Source organism: Monodelphis domestica, chromosome 7, assembly GCF_027887165.1.
Source record: "Monodelphis domestica isolate mMonDom1 chromosome 7, mMonDom1.pri, whole genome shotgun sequence".
In the NCBI taxonomy this organism is placed as follows: domain Eukaryota; kingdom Metazoa; phylum Chordata; class Mammalia; order Didelphimorphia; family Didelphidae; genus Monodelphis; species Monodelphis domestica.
Window position 1 is genome coordinate 115,876,474 of NC_077233.1, and position 18,313 is coordinate 115,894,786.

The 18,313-nt window shown below is 37.7% G+C and overlaps 1 protein-coding gene across 8 annotated transcripts in view; it reads left to right on the plus strand.

The window, feature by feature from the left end:
• Positions 1 to 18,313, plus strand: part of FREM1 (FRAS1 related extracellular matrix 1) — a 177,471-nt gene that overhangs the window by 114,907 nt on the left and 44,251 nt on the right. For 3 of the 8 annotated variants that reach the window (XR_470440.3, XM_007499581.3, XM_001372782.4), the window contains exon 25: positions 12,257 to 12,671. Coding sequence is in view for 7 of the 8 variants with exons in the window: in XM_007499581.3 (XP_007499643.2) it covers positions 12,257 to 12,671 (415 nt within the window). In the remaining variant the exon portion in view is untranslated. Of the gene's footprint in view, positions 1 to 9,196; positions 9,371 to 12,203; positions 12,672 to 18,313 lie in introns of those variants that run through there. The other 5 variants (XM_056805352.1, XM_056805353.1, XM_056805354.1 and 2 more) reach the window with 5 other exon arrangements.

Below are 18,313 nucleotides of genomic sequence, written 5' to 3' on the forward strand. Positions count from 1 at the left end.
TCCTTCTCCTTCTCCTTCTCCTTCTCCTTCTCCTTCTCCTTCTCCTTTCCTTTCCTTTCCTTTCCTTTCCTTTCCTTTCCTTTCCTTTCCTTTCCTTTCCTTTCCTTTCCTTTCCTTTCCTTTCCTTTCCTTTCCTTTCCTTTCCTTTCCTTTCCTTTCCTTTCCTTTCCTTTCCTTTCCTTTCCTTTCCTTTCCTTTCCTTTCCTTTCCTTTCCTTTCCTTTCCTTTCCTTTCCTTTCCTTTCCTTTCCTTTCCTTTCCCTTGTCTTGCCTTTCCCTTGTCTTGCCTTGACTTCCCTAGCCTCTTTCCTTCCTGTTAATAAGAACTACTTACTTGTACTTTAGATCATGGACTTGCTATCAAAATGGTGGCAGCTTGGAAACAAGTTACTGTGCCATTTGGGAGGGGGAATGGAGGGACTGTACCATTGCAAGTTGCAGTGTGACTAGAAATAAGAAGACATAAAAGTCATTAGCAGAGTTTGAAATTAAACATCAAAATTAAACATTTTGCCTTATTCTGTGTCTTTTTTGAAAGTACTTTTTTTCTATTTGAGGAAAATAAATTTATTTGTAAGGACTGGATACAGACAGTCTGTTATTTTTTTCCATCCTTTTGGGCACAAGACATTCAAGGAGATCCTGTAATGCTCTAGGACAAAGGTTCAGGACTTTATGTTCCTGACCAACTAATTGACATTAAACAGGTCAGGTCATTGGCATACCCAACAAAGTGTCTTAAATAAAGTGCCTTGCAAACCTCAAAGTGCCTTAAAAAACCTTAACCCTTATATTTTAATAGGCCATTAGATTGTAAATTCTTTGAGGAAAAGAACTGCCTTTTGTTTCTCTTTTATCTCCAGTCCTTAGTGTAGTGTCTGGCACCTAATAGGTACTTAATTGATTGACTATATGGATGTTAGCTATTAAAATTAACATGAGTTAAATTAGGCAATAACTATTATGGAATGTAAGACATTTCAGATGATAAAATTGAGTCACAGAATGTTTCAATTGTAAGGATTAAAGATTAGAGAGCATCTAATGTGACCTGGTAATTTTATGGATTAGGAAACTGAGACCAGAGTTGGGTCTCCTTTGCTCAAGTCCACATTAGTAGTATAAGAGCTATGGTTTCGAACCCCAGTCGTTTGACTTCAGATCCAGCCTTCTTTTAATTATATCATACTATCTGACTGACTTCTTATATCTAATATCAATCCTCCTATTATAGATGAAGCAATCTAGATCCATAGGGGAAAAAATGACTTGTCCAAGATAAAAAAAATATCTATTACTAGCCAACACTAGAATCCAAGTCTCCTGTGTAATATACTACTTTAATTTCAATTTAATTTGACAAATATTCCTTATGTCTCCATCAGGTGAAAGGTGCTGTTTTTATGAATATTTGTTTTTGTTCAGTTGTTTCAGACTCTTTGTGATGCCATTTGGGCTTTTCTTGGCAAAGATGCTGGATTACAGCCCATTTTACAGATGAGGAAATTGCAGCAAATAGGGTTAAGTGACTTTTTCAGGCTTAAACAGCTAAGTGTCTGAGGCCAGATTAGAACTCAAGAAGATGAGTCTTCTGGACTTCAGGCCTGATACTCTATTCACTGTACCATGTAGCTGTCCATTTTTATGAACTAGAGACACAAAACTGTTTTGTGTCCTTCCCTAATTAATAACATTCTTGTCCTTATGGAGCTTATATTCCATTAGGATGTCACATACACAGATAAGTAAAATACAATACTATGTTATGGGGACAAAGAAGAGATCCACAGGGAGAAAATACTTGGGGGAAAGGGAGGCGAATTCAAGAAAGTTTCATTGAAGTATTGGCCCACCAGCTGAGAGTTGAAGGATAGGAACTATTTCAAAAGGTAAAGATGAGGTTGAGGGCTATTCCAGAACTGAGGAGGGAAAGGTATGTACATGTGTGAAGGTGGGGAATAACAGGGCAAAAACTATCCCCAATCCTTCTTTGATTAGAATGTATAAAAGATAATCTTGTGAGATACTTGTGAGATAAGATTGCAAAAGTATGTTGGAGCCAGATTATGGCAGGGAGGGCAGGGTGGGACAAGGTAGTTTAAGTAGTAGGCAAAGGAGTTTTCATTCTATCCTATAAGCATCAAGGAATCACTGAAGATTTTGAGCAGGGAAGTAGCCTTTTCAGACCATGCCATAAGAGCATTTTGATAATTGGAAAGAGGAGAGACAGCAGACAAAAGATTAGTTATGAGGCTATTATGGTAATCCAAAAATGGATGAAGAAGGTCTAAAATAGGGTTGTTTCAATGAGTGGAGAAAAGGAGATGGATGCAAAAGATATGGAAATTGATAAGACTTACACATCTATTAGATATAGGGGATGATACAGAGGCAGAGGCAAAGATGAAGTTTTGATCTTTGGTAAGTAGGAGGATTGTGGTATTGAAAATGGCAATTGTGAAATTTGGAGAAAGAGTGGATGTCAGGAGAAATGATGATGTTGACCATGCTAATTTTCAGGTGCTTGTGGAACATTCAGGTAGAGATTTGAAATGAATTATAGGGGAAAAAGATTATATTTGGGCATAAAGATTAGAGAATCCTCTGCCTGGGGGTGATAATTTGAACTCCAAAAGAGGTAGATGAAACAAATAAGGGAGAAGGTATAGAGGTAGATGAGAAGGGTAAGGACACTTACACTTGGGCATAGGAGGAAGATGAAACAACAACCACCAAAAAAAAAAATCAAAATCAAACCAAGAAGTAGTAGTCAGAGAAGAAGTTGGAGGGACTGGGAGAGTGACATTTCCTGGAGAATTTTTTTATCACAGACTTTATTGTTTTGAAACTTCCTAAGTGTGTTTAGAGGTTATCTGTTGGTAATGGGAAAATGTTTGTGAAGTGAACTCACTAGGGCCTTGGAATCCTCATTCATAAAATAAAGGGGCTTGGTTTAGACCCCCTTCTCTAGGGTTCTAGCTCCAGTTTTATGACCAAATGCTATTTTTTTTGCTTATTCCTATTGCTGAGATGAATTTCAATAGATTTCCCCAAAGTATTTATAGGGAATTTAAAGTGAAGAGTCTTTTGTGTGTTTTTAATTAAACTAGGGGAATGGGTTGTCTAATAGATATTATTTCTGACACTTGACCTGCCTTGATGTGAACACGGGATATAGAATTCTGTATTCACGGAAACTTTTTATTGTTACTTAAATAATTAGAGTTTTTAATACCTTACCTGGGATGTTAGCAATCATATGGCTATCCCAGTAGGCACATGAACTTGAGGTTGTCACTGACAGCTGCTTGCATACTCCCAGCTGGGAGGAATCAATGGTGACTTGGGTGGTTGAATTCCTTCCATCTACGCTGATCAAAACCCCTGTCCACATCATGATGTAGGACAAGAACTGACTCTGGAGTCAAAGAACTTGGGCTCACATCTTCTATTTCAAGCTTGTCTGTGTAACCTTGGCCATTTGACTTCCCTCAACCTTAGGTCCCTCATCTGTTGAGAGAGAAAAAGAGAGACAGACAGACAGACAGAGACAGAGAGACAGAGACAGAGACAGAGAGACAGAGACAGACAGAGAGACAGAGACAGAAAGAGACACAGAGACAGAGAGAGAGAGAGAGAGAGAGAGAGAGAGAGAGAGAGAGAGAGAGAGAGAGAGAGAGAGAGAGAGAGAGAGAGAGAGAGAGAGAGAGGGAGAGAGAGGTTTGAATAAGATGGCCTCTGAGGTCCCAAGTAGCTATAGATCTATGATGTTATGGTCTTCTCATCTTGTACAATTGTTGTGCTGGTCTTTCTGTAAATTATCCAGAGAGGATCTATGCAGTGTGCTGGAGGCCCTACTTTGTTTCATTTTGATTTTTAAAAATTTGTGGCTACCAATGAAGCACATGGACAGTCCATCTGTTATCTCTCACGTGACTCTAGTTGTGCCCTTGATGATGTAATTTACACTTTTTCTGATTTTTTGCTTCCCATTTGTAAAGCCTCTCCCTCCTCACTCCCACCTCCCAAGATGCCATTCTGTTTGCCATTGGGTCATCTTCAATTCTGATTCTTCTGACATTGTGGCATTGCATGAATCCCAGTCATATAGAGTCATTAGGACATACTAGTGTTAAGTTATAATATGATTTCATGAAATACTTCACAGTAATTTTGCTTGATACTTGAGAATACAGAAGGGCTTTGGGTGGGGATGATTTGGACAGTCAATGGCATTTTTTGAAAAAGGCAATTTGAAGTGGTGCTTTTGTGTTTCTCTTGATAGATTTTCCCCTAACAAGCAGAGATAAAAGCATTGGATTGCTCCTGCTTGTTAAAAAACAGAAGGGCTGTAGCATCTAAGCATTTGAAGGCATCATTCAAAATTTCAAAGATCAATCTCTTGAATTTGTTTCCCCTGTTTGTCTTCTTGTCTTTTGATCCATCTAAGCCTGCATCTCCATCACCACCCCCCACTCCAGCACTGAAGGTAGCCTTGAAAAGGAAAAGAAATCACAAAAGTATAGCCTGAGGGGCCTGCCCAAGCTGGAGAGAGAGGGGGTACCCCCACTCCTTTGTCAGTGATGGTGGGTGATGTTTCTAAGCTGATTGAATGTATCCTCAGCTTTAGGGCTTCTCCTTTTTCTTTTGAACACCAGCTGGTAGAGCCACCCCCTCCTGCTGCCTCTCTGGGTCATTGCCCATGTTGAAAAGTGAAGCAAAGGTGTTAATTAGACAGCGTTAAATTATAAGAATGGTGGAAAGTTCAAAGCCTTGAAAAATAGTTATTGCCTATACCATAAAACCTTAATGAATTCCCCTGCTACTTGCTACCTGGTGTGACTTGGGGTAAATCATGGGACCTTTCTGGGCCTCAGTTTCCTCATCTGTAAAATGAGGAATTTAAACAAGATAATCTCTAAGGCACATTCCAACTTTTAAAACCTAGGATGCTGTGATCCTGTGGTTTCAAGCAATTAATTGGGGGACATGGGGAGTAGAATATTTTAAAGCTAACTTTATTGCTTTTAAGTTGGTGTAATTGTTTAAATTATACTAACAAAAGAATTGCCTGGTAGGCATCAATAGGAGCCTTGCTGTAATCAATAGAGAAAATGATCTATAGTTAGCAGATTGTTTGTATAAAAGTAGGAGTTCTGAAATGCTGGAAAATAGTTTATTTCTGAAGTAGTTTAAGCAATCTCTCTATAAGCTGGTTTGCATTATTAAACTGTAATCTCCTAAGAAATAATGCCAAGCTAGAGGGCACAGTGGATAGAGAGCCAGACTTATCTTTCTGAGTTCAAATATGACCTCAGGTACACCCTAAGCTGGGAGACCCTGGGTAAGTCACTTCATCACCCTGTTTGCCTCAGTTTCCTTATCTGTAAAATGAGTTGGAGAAGGAAAAAGAAAATCCCTCTAGGATCTTTGTCAAGAAAGCTCCAAATGGGGTCACAGAAACTGGATTCAACTAAATAATGATCAAACCACAAGAAATAGTTTGCTAAGCAAGAATGAAGTTCAGGCCAAAATGTTTGAATGATCACCAATTCTGAATGGATAAAGTTTACATTCATTAGGTTTTACTCTGTTGTCAAATGTGGAGAGCTAATTGGGGGCTGAAGGTTAGAGCATTCAGTAATAATAACAACAATAGCCAAATCCACATAGCATTTAAAAGTTGACAGGTTACTTTCACATATCTCATAGCAACCCTGTTGGCAGATGGTAAACACACTGTTTTCTTCCTTGTAGAGTTTCCACAATAGAGGCTGTGACAGAAAATGATTTGTCCAGGGTCAAACAATTAATAAGTGGCAGATCTGGATTTTGAACCAAAGTCCTCTGGCTCCAAACCCAGTATTCATTCTGTTTCTCCTACTTTGCCCTTTTTTAGAGATGAGAATCACTGCTGACATGATTTGTTTGCAGTTATGCAGCTAGTAAATAGCAAAGGCAGAATCATGATAAGTCTTCAGACTTTCAAAGGACTCTCATGAGGAAGAAGCATTGGGTTTGGTCTTCTTGGCCTCAGAAGACATGACGATGAGCAATCTTTGAAATAGGGTAGAAGTTGCAAAAAGGAAGATTTAAGTTTGAGCTAAGGAAACACTTGTAACGAAGAGCCCTATACTTGAGTAGAATGGGTGACTTTGGAAGGAGTGAGTTCCTCATCACAAAGAGGTCTTCAAACTAGGACTGAGGGAATATTTTCTGTTTTTTGTTTTTTTTATAGGAGTTCTTATTATTCTTTGCTTTGGATTAGGTAGCTTCTGAGATCCCTTTGAACTTTTAGGTTCTGTATCAATTGTCACCATGACAAGGCTTCAGAAGAAGTCTTTAATGGAGAACTAGAACAAGAAATTTAATGGAGAAATAGGACAAGCACCAGAAACAAGAAGTCTACACTAGAGATGGGATGGGAGTGGTATAGGAAAAAAAAAACAGAAGTAGAGGTAGAGGGACAGTCAGATTATCATCGATGCAGTAACTATGGGAGAGAAGACCATTAACCCACCTTTACACCAATGGGGGTGGAGAAACAAAGTGACCCTGCTAAGAGATGTACTACAGCATCAGGCTCTGGGTTGTGAGCCAAAATGCAGAGATAATTCCTTCTGGGAGGAAGTACAAAATGTTCCTCTCCAACTCAATGTGGTGTTTTTAGGATAAGGCCCTAGAGGCAGTGTAGTATAATGGATAGAGCTCTGGAATTGTTACAGGAAACCTTGCCTCAGACACTAATTGAGTGATCCTAAGCAAATCACATAAACTCTCTGGGTCTCAGTTTCCTTAATTATAAAAGGAGGAGTTTAGACTCTAAGACCTTTGAGGTCCCTTTCAGCACTAAAGTTATGATCCTATGGTACCTACTACTTTTGTACTATCTGTGGTTCTGAATTTACTTCCCTGCCTCTAGAGGGGAGCAATCAGACATGGGATCGGTCTGTGCTTATCCTCACCTTTGCATCTCAAGTCTGACTTATTCTGACTACTGTGACAACAAAATTTCACTGGTAATTTTCTATTTTTACACTTGGTCTGTCTGTTAAGGACACCATGAAATGAGCATTGATGATTCCTTGAAATGGTAGGAGTTGACCAGAGTAATAAATATTTTGCTCCTTTTCCAAGTCAGAGGGATGTAGGAGGAGATGGATATAATGCTTAACCATAAATATCTCAAATCATTTTACAAAAGGGGATAGCATTGTGCAGTGGAAAGAGCATAAGATATTATGTCAAAGGACCAGATTTCAATTCTGATTTGATCACTTATGACCTTGGCAAATCACTTCTGCCATTTATAGCTCAGTTTCTTCTTCTGTAAAATGAAAGTGTTGATGCTTATGGAATATGACACTGTGTTGGTGAAGGCATGGCATGCGTGCCCTGGTGTGCTGGAAGGGGGCTGCTCCATTCCCCCTCTCCACTGTGCCTGAGGGAATGTTTTGCATGCCTCACCCCTCTGTCCAGCAGACCATGAAAGCACTTAGTCCCTCCACTCTCTGGGATAATGCAGGGGACTCACAGGTGACTTGTAGGTGCAGTTTGGGCATGTGATCTCTAAAAGGTTTGCCCAGGTGGGCATATAATGTCAGACTTTTTCATTATACTGTTAGTTTTGCTAAACTTTTCCTCCCTTTTTATTAATTCTGGATTAAAAGGGATGGTTCTCTAGAAGGAGGGGAGATATACATTAAAAAAGATCTCAATTTCATTTTTGATTGAACTGAATTTAATGATTTATAAGATCCCTTCCAGTTCTAAATCCTATAATTCTACACATTTTGACCTTGAGGTAGATAAAATAAAGATGAAACTATATATAGGTTCAATTCTTCAGTGACAAAAAAATGATATATAAAGAATGGACTTATGTGTATGTCAGGGTTTGGGGGTAAGAAAGGTTGGGAGTTGAAAGAGTTGATGGAGCAGGGAATGAGGAAAGGATGTAGGGAAAGAAGAGTTCGTTTTCTTTATAGTAAAGATGAAAAAATATAGAAAACCTAAACGTTACCAATGAACTTTTCAGTTTGAAAAATTACTTTCATGACTAACTCAACAGCCATATGAGCTTTAAGGTCAAGGTTTGTTGTAAGGGAACCTTGGAGTCAGGAGGGATAGATTCCAAACCTGCATGACCCTCTGCAAATAACTTCCCATATAGATCACTCACATGTCTTATCTGTATAATAAGAGGGCTAAACTAGATAGTTCTTTAAGGATGAACTCTAAAAATTAAAATCAGTGTTTGGAGGTAGAGCATTCTTCAGAGCAAATAGCTCTCTGTTTATCCTCTCTCAATTTCTCTACTCTTCTTCCATCATTTTTGCTGAGGATGTAGCAGCTACTTATAGCCAGAGGCACTAACAGAAGTTCTTTTAAAAAGTTGGGAAGAGAGAATTAAAATGGGATCATTTGAAGGGACATCTTCCATGTTTCATTTTGATGTTTGGTTGATAACCTTACATATTTATAATGGAAGAGTCTAGCATCTGCCCAAGACCCATATTTTTAATCTTGTTGTCTCACAAATCCAATAGTGTGCCACCATGCTGTTTGTCAAGTGGCACTAAACCAAAGCTGAAAAGCCTGTTTTAATGAAAGTATGATGGTGATGCTTTTTAAAAATTAAATATATGCAACTAGTCTAATCACCCAAATTTATGCTGTTTGCTGTTAGGATTTGGCAAGGAATTTGGATGGGTAGAGGAGATAAATTCTGTGGCAGAGACTTTAGGATTTTTTCCTCTTCTCCTTTTTAGTGTAAGAAATGGCAACATTAATTAAATGGGGGAATTTAATGATCAGATTTTGCCTTCTGCAAAAATATTTTTTTGAATCATAAATTTCTCCTGTATTGTTTGGTGCTGCTGGCCTGGAAGAAAGATTTGGCAGCATGCGCTGGGACAGATGACACCGAGTGATTAGCAACCTGACTGCAGATGCTGGCAGCCGGGCGCTAAAAGAACATGCTAATGTCCTCCATTTTGACATGCAGGCTCTACTCTTTTTTTTAAGCTGGCACTGTTTATGATTCCATTTTTATCTTCTAAATGCCATGACAGATGGCAGATTCTTCAGCCAATTTCATTGCCAAGGAAATGTAGAAAGCTTGAACGCTTTACCATGGTAATGGTGATATCAAACCATGCCACAAACCCTAACTAAATCTGAGATTCATCCCCCAGATTTCATGAGAATGATGGTGAGCTTGGCTACTGACTCTTTCCCTAGAGAGGATAGAGAGAAGGATGAGTAGTGAGTGGAAATAAATGAAATGGCCATATAGGAAGAGATGCTGCCTTCATGACATCAACCAATATATTTTCTGGGAAAAGTAAGATAATTTTTCCTTCTCACCTGCTTTGCTTTTTTTTGAAACTTCATAAATGTGTTTAGAAGTTATTCTTTGGAGTCATTGGGAAACCAATGGGACATAAAATTGACTGGAGTCTCAGGTTCTTCACAAAACGGGGGGGGGGGGGGAGGGGGGACCTGGGATATAATGCTTCATCTAGGGTTCTAGCTTCAATCTGATGATCCTATTATTAAATCTTCTAGTTCATATCACTTGTATTATGTTACATGGTGTAATTTGTACAGATTTATCCCCAATATATCTATAGAGACTTAAAGAGAAGCGTTAAGATTTTTAAAAATTAACAGTGGGGAATGAATTGACTGTACATATTACTTTTGAGACTTGGGCTACCTTGGTGTAAGTAAGAGAAATAGCATTTTTGGTTCATGAAAACTTTTTCCCTATTCCTTGTATCATCATAGTTTTTACTTGACCTAGCAATGTTAGCTATCACATCTCTTTCACTGTTGGCTCATGAGCTTGAGGTCAGCTCTGACAGCTGCCTTGATGCTCCCAGCTGGGAATACGGTCCTCAGTAAACATATTTCTTACTCATATATGGTCTCTGGCCTGCCTACGCTCATTCCCATCTGTCTGATGGCAGAGTGCCTGTTTACAAGTTGGTCAGACCCTGATCATCAAGCAGTGATGCCAGACAGTGAGAGGAGTTTTAGATGGACAGCCTGCATAACATAGGAAAAAGCCTCACTGACCTCCAAAAGGTCAGGAATACACAGAATCGATGGCAGTGATCCCAGGACTAGCCCTTCTAGGATTTTGTTAGTTATTTTGGGGGTTCAAACATCAACACTTTCTTCATTTCTTGGAGCAGAGAGCCCAAGTCAAATAAAAAAGCTCAAGTCAAAATAAAATATGTGAAATGGTAGCCTTCAGGTAGAAGGAGATTTATGGAAAATACGTCATTTAATTTATCATGTTAACTTAAATGTGTTAAGAATATAATTGGGGTCTCTTGGCTATACCACCCTGAATGCACCCAATCTCATCTGATCTTGGAAGTTAAGCAGGGTCAGGCCTGGTTAGTACTTGCAAGAATGGGAGACAATCTGGAACTATTGGGTGCTGTAGGGTAAGAAAAATATAAGTAGGCAATTATTTTAGTGACTACAAATTTTAATAACAATTGATAAGATTTGCAAAGCACTTAAAATATTATTTCATTTGATCCTCACAACAATCCTTCAAGATAGGTGCTATTGTTAACATTTTTTACAGATGAGGAAACTGAGGCAGACAGATATTGAAATTACTTGCCCAAGCTACTAAATATCTTGGGCTGTATTTGAATGTAAGTCTTCCTTACTCCAGGTTGAACACTCTGGCCCAGCTAGAGACCTTGTCTCTTAAATAAAGGCCCATTTTTAGCATTGATATTCTTTTAGAGACTCACAAAAATCCATGAACTTCTATAGTTTCAACTCATGAAATTCCATAGTCTCCAAGGGATTCAGGTTACAAATCACCCAACATGCAATGGAAGGATTCAGAGTGGGTATTAGGAGGTGGTAATACTATCTCTTTTGTAATTATATAGGAAAAGTGGCATATGGAATGCTATTAGAAAGATAGATGACCAGAAGCAAAGGTGGGGCTAATCATTAGCAAGAACATGATATGACAGATGACTCATTCCTGCATTCTTTTGGTATCTGTTAAAAATATAGAGAAGATGCATAATGTCAAGAGAATTAAAGAAGATCCTCAGTAGGATTTATAGGAAGTCATGGACAGGAATGGCATAGGACAAGTTGGAATGGTCAAGTTGGAATCTCTGTGGTTGGAGGGATTGCCCACATCAGGGATATCATACCTCTATACGTCCACTGGAATATAAAATGTGGAGTGGTGATGGTCAGTGTCAGCCTCTTTGTCCTGTCTTGGCTGATGGGAGGCTGGCTAAGGTGGGAGTTCTGCATATTCCAGCAGGCAAGTCTTATAGTTGAGGGAAAACAAAAGCATGAAGAAACTTTGCCCAGAGAGGATAAGGGACTTGTCTTGAAACAACACAGTAAATATTAGAGACAGAATTCAAATATAGGTCTTTGTTGTGTAAAGTTGTGTCCAAATCTAATTTTTTTCTACCATACAATTTTTTTCTCCATATTCTAGACACTTATCAAGTAAGGATGAAACATGGTTCTTGCCCATAATGAGTTTATAGATGAGTTTGGTTTGATGGCTAGAATACAATAAGGAATGGTAAACTGGTAGTCACCGAGGCAACTCTATTGATTGCCTTTCTGGTTTTAGTTCCAACTCCGGTCTGTTAGTATTTTATTAAGACTCTCTTTGAGGAAAAATAGACACAGACAAATCCTGCTGCCAAACTAGGAAAATATGAGTGTGCTTCTCTTTTATTAATTTGGTAGAATAGTCTGAAAAATAGTATGGTCAGATGTTCTAAGTAAGGTTAGTCCTATTCTATTTAATTCACTAAGCATCTCTACTTTACATTATCCTTTCAAACAAAGTCTTATCCGTATAGAACTTAGCCTTATAGATCGAGATGTGGAAGATCCTCAGAATCATCTGGTTAGGTCCAACCCTCTCATTTTATATTTAGAAAGTCAAGAACTGAGAGCCAGGAATTTATCTAAGGTCACACAAGAAGTAGGGTATCAGAGAGAGAATCTGAACTTTCCTGGCATCCTTGATTCTTCCTCTGTACTTCAGTGAATGAGAGTATTTAGATGGGGTTGTTCGTTTAAAAGAGAGGACTTCCTTTGAGAAGAAGTCTTTGATTTTTTTTTTCATTTTAGAGTCACTACAAGGCAAATTCTTCAGTAAAGGTGTGTATTATCATTTCATTCCAGTAGATGGTGAAACAAGCATCCATGCTGAAGGCTACCTTGCCTCTCTTTGCCAGATTCGTCTTGAGCAATGGACTAAAGACAAAGCATGGAGTGTTTAAGATCAAACTGGAGTCTATTGACCAAGCCTTGCCTGTTGTGACCCAGAACAAGGGGTTAAGAATAATGGAAAGGACCATGGCGCTCCTCTCTCCAGACATCCTTCAACTTTCTGACCCAGACACTCCAACAGAAAACCTCACCTTCCTCTTGGCCCAGCTCCCCCAGTATGGACAGCTCTATCTTCGGGGGATGGTTCTCACACAACACAACTTTACACAACAAGAAGTGGACAGTAAGAATGTGGCCTACCAACACCTAGGAGGAAACTCACAGGTTGACCAGTTTACCTTTGTAGCTACTGATGGGACAAATCAAGGCTTTGTTGTGGACGGAAGAGTGCAGAATGAACCTGTGTCTTTCATTATTCAGGCAAGTATGAAATGTCCTCTATTTACTGCCTGCCAGATCTATGACTAAATTAATGCAAAAGAAAGTTTCCTTCTCTATTTTGTGAGAACTTTGAATTACATTTTATTAGCTTTTGGTCTGCTTCTAAAGAAGCATTTGATGATTTGAGAGTTATTTGTGTAAACAATAATGGATGTTTGGGTTTACATCACTCCTAATTTTGCCATGCACGTGCATATATAAATGAATGAAATATTTATTAAGAACTTAGTATATGCTAAGTATGATGCTGTGTTCAAGTACAAACAGAAAAGGAATATCAGGGAGCTCACACTCTGATTGGGGAAGCAACACATATAGGAGACATAGAGTAGATGGAAAGATCCAGAAGTCTTAAGGATGTAGCTACAAGAATGAATGGCAAAACCTAGAAATCCTTAGGATTTACGAGAATGTTTGAGACAGTCTATTGCTACTTAGTAAATGAATTTAGGAGTTTTAAAAATGCATTTCTATTTCATTAGTCAAAGTACAGCAAATATAGCCTGGTTTTCAATTTCATTTATCTCAAGCTTTAATTAAGATGATGCTCCTATATGATACATCAATCTTCATATAAAAAGAAAAAATCAGAGGTCATATTAAAATTTTTTGTTATTAAAAAGGTGAGAAATATAACATCTTCCTTAGTTTGACTTTTCTTTTAGTGTGATTCTTTTAAAATGAATCCAGCAACATGTCCAATAAATACATATTAAAAATAAGGAAAGTTCTGGGCATTGGGGATGTAATGATGGAAAACAACCCAATCCTTTCCTGTAAGGATCCTACAGTCCAATATGAGGAATGTGACATGCATGCAATGAAGTATGATGCAAAGTAGAATATGACAGGAAAAAAAGGACAAATCTAGACAAAGGAATTTAGTAAAATTTAAGGAAGAAACACCCACTTTCAACTGAAGAGAATAGTAAAGACTTAATTTTGATTAATTCTTGCCTGAGCTCTTGTATATAAAGAAGTTTAATCTGGATAGATGGGAAGAAAGTGAAGACAACTTTGGTGTACTTATTAGAAGGACAACAGGGGGCAGCTGGTAGCTCAGTGAATTGAGAGTCAGGCCTAGAGACAGGAGGTCCTGGGTTCAAATCTGACCTCAGACACTTCCCAGCTGTGTGACCTGGGCAAGTCACTTAACCCCCATTGCCTATTGCCTAGACCTTACCACTCTTCAGTCTTGGAACCAATACCCAGTAAGGTAAGGGTTAAAAAAAAGAAAGACTAGAGATGAAAAGGGGATGAAGGGTCATTTAATAGTATATAATGAGAAGGGAAGAAGAAGCATGATGGAATTGACACCATTTGTATGAGAGAAGACTTCATTGATGAGACCCACCCAGAATTGTAGTCTACTAATAATTCCTTAAAGATATACCATCCCAATTAAAGGTATGTGAGCTCTTGGTTTACTTTACTTGGTTTACTTTAGTGATAATTTCATCTTTCAGAACTTGGAAAAACCAAGAAGGGAAGATTCTTTTCTGGATATGATTCTCATCAACAAGGAAGATGGTTGTTAGAATGAAATTCATAGGGAGTTTGTGGGGAAAGTGACTCTATCTTAGAATGTGTGATAGAGATAAGAAAGCTAGGAATAGTCAGACATGCCTGATAGATTTGAGAACAAATTTTAAAAGCTTTAAAGAATGTAAGTATGTAGGATCTCATGGACTAAAATTCTACAGAGGAAGTCAAACCAATGAATGAGAACCCTTTACAAATGCTATTCTGAAATCACAAATAAACTAATTCTAACAAGAAAGGAAAGGAAGGGTTATCAAAAGAGGAAAATATTTGCATTCACAGAAAACTGATTATCAATTTGGATTTTTAAAGTAATGTATGCAAGATAGAATCAAAGACAGATAATGAAGGATGAAACAATTCTGTAAGAGAAGTAAAATGATCAGAGACTTATGAGGAATGCTAAAGACAAAAATAATTTGTTTTAGTTATTTGAGGCTTGAGAAGAGAAAAGAAACTCAAAGAAGGATAAGAACTTTTGGATAAGATGACGAAATGGTTAATGGAAAGAAGGTGGAGCCCTTCAACTCTTATTTCTCTCCCTCAAAATCTCAGGCCATATCATTACCCCAACTAAGGCAAATAAGAAAAAAATATCAAGTTACTCACTCATATGCCCAAGTTCCTATATCTCCAAAATTTTTGAAACTAGTCTACATATATACATCAACATACATGATGAAGATATGAGAAAGGATCAGATGGTCTTACACAAATTATATTCTATAACAGATCATGTACATAATTATATAATTTACTGAAAAAAAGCAAATAATTCAGGATTTCCATTCTGAGTATTGGTTATAGATTATAAGAAAACATTGATTTCAGTAGTACCAACTACTTTAAAAGCTATCCTCTTACAGGCTATTTCCCACAAATATTAAAATTATATGATATTTAACAAAAGAAAATTTTAAATTAATTAAATAGTGTTCCTTTAGTTTTTAATAATCAAGGGAGGCATAAAATGGGGTGAAGTATTTTCATCAAAGATTTTCCTTGCCATCATGAAGGATATATAGCGAGGGTTATGTGAATGAAAGAAATTAGTAGACTGCAATGAAAGAGGTTATTTCCTCTAAAAACCATGAGATTCTAAGAAATTAGGAAGATAGTGGTATCCTCAAAAGTAATATAAAAGTTGGGAATTAAGGAAGGTTTAGGAAAAAAGTGAACTCTATTCTGGATATATTGGATTTGAGATGCAATATGCAACTACAGCTTAGGAAAAAGAATGACTAGATACATAGATTTGGGAATCATCAGCATAAAGATGATAATTGTACTCATAAAAACTAGTGAGATCACTAAGTGAGATAGTAGACAGCAAAGGGAAGAGGGCGCAGTATAAATCTTTAGGAGATACCCATAAGTTAGTTGATATGATTTGAATGATGGTCTATGATCTAACAAAGATTAAGAAGGCTAGGCAGAAAGTACCTATTAATTGCCTCCTATCTGCTAGGCATTTTGCCAATTGCTTAAGACACAGAAAAGGCAAAAAAAAAAATTCCTTGCCTTCAAAGAGCTCATAGTCTTATTAGGGATCAAAATGAAAACTGGAACAAGTTGTATCATAAAAACCTAGTCTGAAGAAGGTATCCAGGAGGAGATGATCAGGCTGCAAAGAGGCCAACATGGATGAGGATTAAGAAAAGGCCATTTGATTTGGCAGTTAGAGATCATTGGTAACTTTGTAGAAGGCAGTATCAGTTAGAAGAGAGATATAGGAAGAGCTTGCAGGAACAAAAGAATTAAATGCAATATGATACATTTGTAGGCAGCAACTAGTCCAACCACTTCCATGTTACAAATGAGAAAACTGAGGCACAAAGAATGGAATGTTACACAGTAAGTAGCAGAGACAGATTCTGAATCCAGATCCTCAGATGTAGGGCTCCTTCTATTACACCAAATGAACATTAATTGAAGGAACTAGGAATAACCTTGGGAAGAGAAGACAGAGTAAATAAAAACTATATTTATTTGGAAGGCCATCATCTGGGAAAGGGATTAGGTTTGGTCGGATTTACACTGGAGGGCAGAATGGAGAGAGGTCTCAGTGACAAGTATAGATTAAATGGAAGGGAAAAAAAAACTTTTCTAAAAATTGAAAGTATTCAAAAGCGGTGGAATGGGCTACCTTGGAAGTGGTGGATTTTCCTTCACCAGGGCTCTTCAACAAGAGCTACATCAGCACTTGCTGGTGTAGAAGGGATTCTTGTTCAGTTATAGGTTGAATCAAGTGGCCCCTAAGGTTTCTTCTAATTCTGAGATTTTGTGATCACCTCTTGACTCTATAGACTTTTTCTGGCCAATCAACAGCTTCCAGGGAGTGATATATTTGGTCCAAATACAGCTTTTAGATTCTGGAAGGAATTCATTCTTTTACTTGCTCATTTATTCAACGAGCATTTCTAAATCATTGTGCTATGTGCAAGGGAAATACAGAGTTTAGATAAAATATTATTTCTACCTTCATAGGACAAGAGAGGATAAGAAAAAAAAACAAAATAACATTCCAGAATAAGAGCATTAGAGAGACCTAATAGAGACACATGAGTTACAAAGGGAAGGCCATTGTTCTTTGGGGGATTAGGGGAAACTTCATGGCATTTGAATTGGGACTTAAAAGGTGGATAAGAATTCACAGGTAAAGAAGGGGAGAAAGAACATTTTGAATATAAGAAACAGTATGATCAAAGGCATATTGAGGGGAAGAGCACAGAGCATATTCACAGGTCCAAGAGAAGGTCTAATTTGTACTATAGATTACATTAAGGGGAGTTACTGAAAAAGCAGGGGTACATCAGATTGGGGGGCATCGAATAGCTAGAAAAAAAGGTTGCTTTCAGTCTCAGTCTATAGGCAATAAGAAATGACAGAAGACCACTGATGAGATAAGTGATATGGCCAAATATGCAAAGAGCAAAAACCAGTGGAACCCTGAGCAGTGCAGCCACCATGGGGCAATCTCCAGAGAGGAGTCATATTTGGAAATGCCACATGATTCTTCAAGATCCCTGAGTCCAGAGAAGCCTGGGGCATGTGTTCTTTGTGCTGTTCTGTTGATGTGCCTCTGCGGTGGATTATTATTTTAAAGAAGCAGTGTAACTGAGGGCAGACTTTGTGGATTTGCCAAGGGGAAGAGACAAATGTACTTTACTGATAGTGGCATTTAAAATCACACACTCTGTTATAGGTAATTTGTATCTGTCTCTCTCAGATGCCATAACCGATTCCTGTAGTCATCTTTTATAACACACACACACACACACACACACACACACACACACACACACACACAACATTGCTGCTTTCTTTGGGTTTGGCATTTCTGTGAGATTTTCAGGCAAGCCAACGTGAGTCATCACTGAGATACAGGCTTCTAAAGAAAGCCTTGTTTTCAAATATTTTTCACGGTATCTAGAGCCCATTTTTAAAGAAATGTACTCTCCAGGAGATGAAATTTAGTAAGACCAAGAGACATTATTAATTATAACAAAGAGATATAATGCAAAAGAAAGATGAGCTCTACTTAATTTGTATTTATCTTCATCCATTCTCTTTATGTCCTATTTTCTTTATAGTAATCTCTTTTTTTTTATCTCTTCTTCCTTTCCCAACTACCTTTAATCTGCCTGAAAATTCCCAGTGACAAAGTATCTCCCCTCCCACCATCAAAGTCTTCTCTTATCTATCCTCACAATTGGTAAAATAAAAGTATATATATATATATATATGTATATATATATATATTTAACTCAGTTCATATTTGCTTATATGTGCTATTGTGCCTTTTGGGGTTGGCATATTGAGTATAGTACTTTGGGGTGTGGTCCCATAGTTTATTGTTTGATGTTTTTTAATTTAAAAAATTTAATGAACAAAAACTTATTTTCTCTCATACTTACACTCTTCCCCCACCTTCTGCCCATTGGGAAAAAAAGAGGAAAAAAAACGCTTGAAAAAATATATATTTAACTATAGTGTTTTTAAGTAATGAGGGAAACTAGAGTCAGGGAGGGACTAATGTGATTCTCCTAACCCAATACTTAGGTTAGGAATTTTTGGCT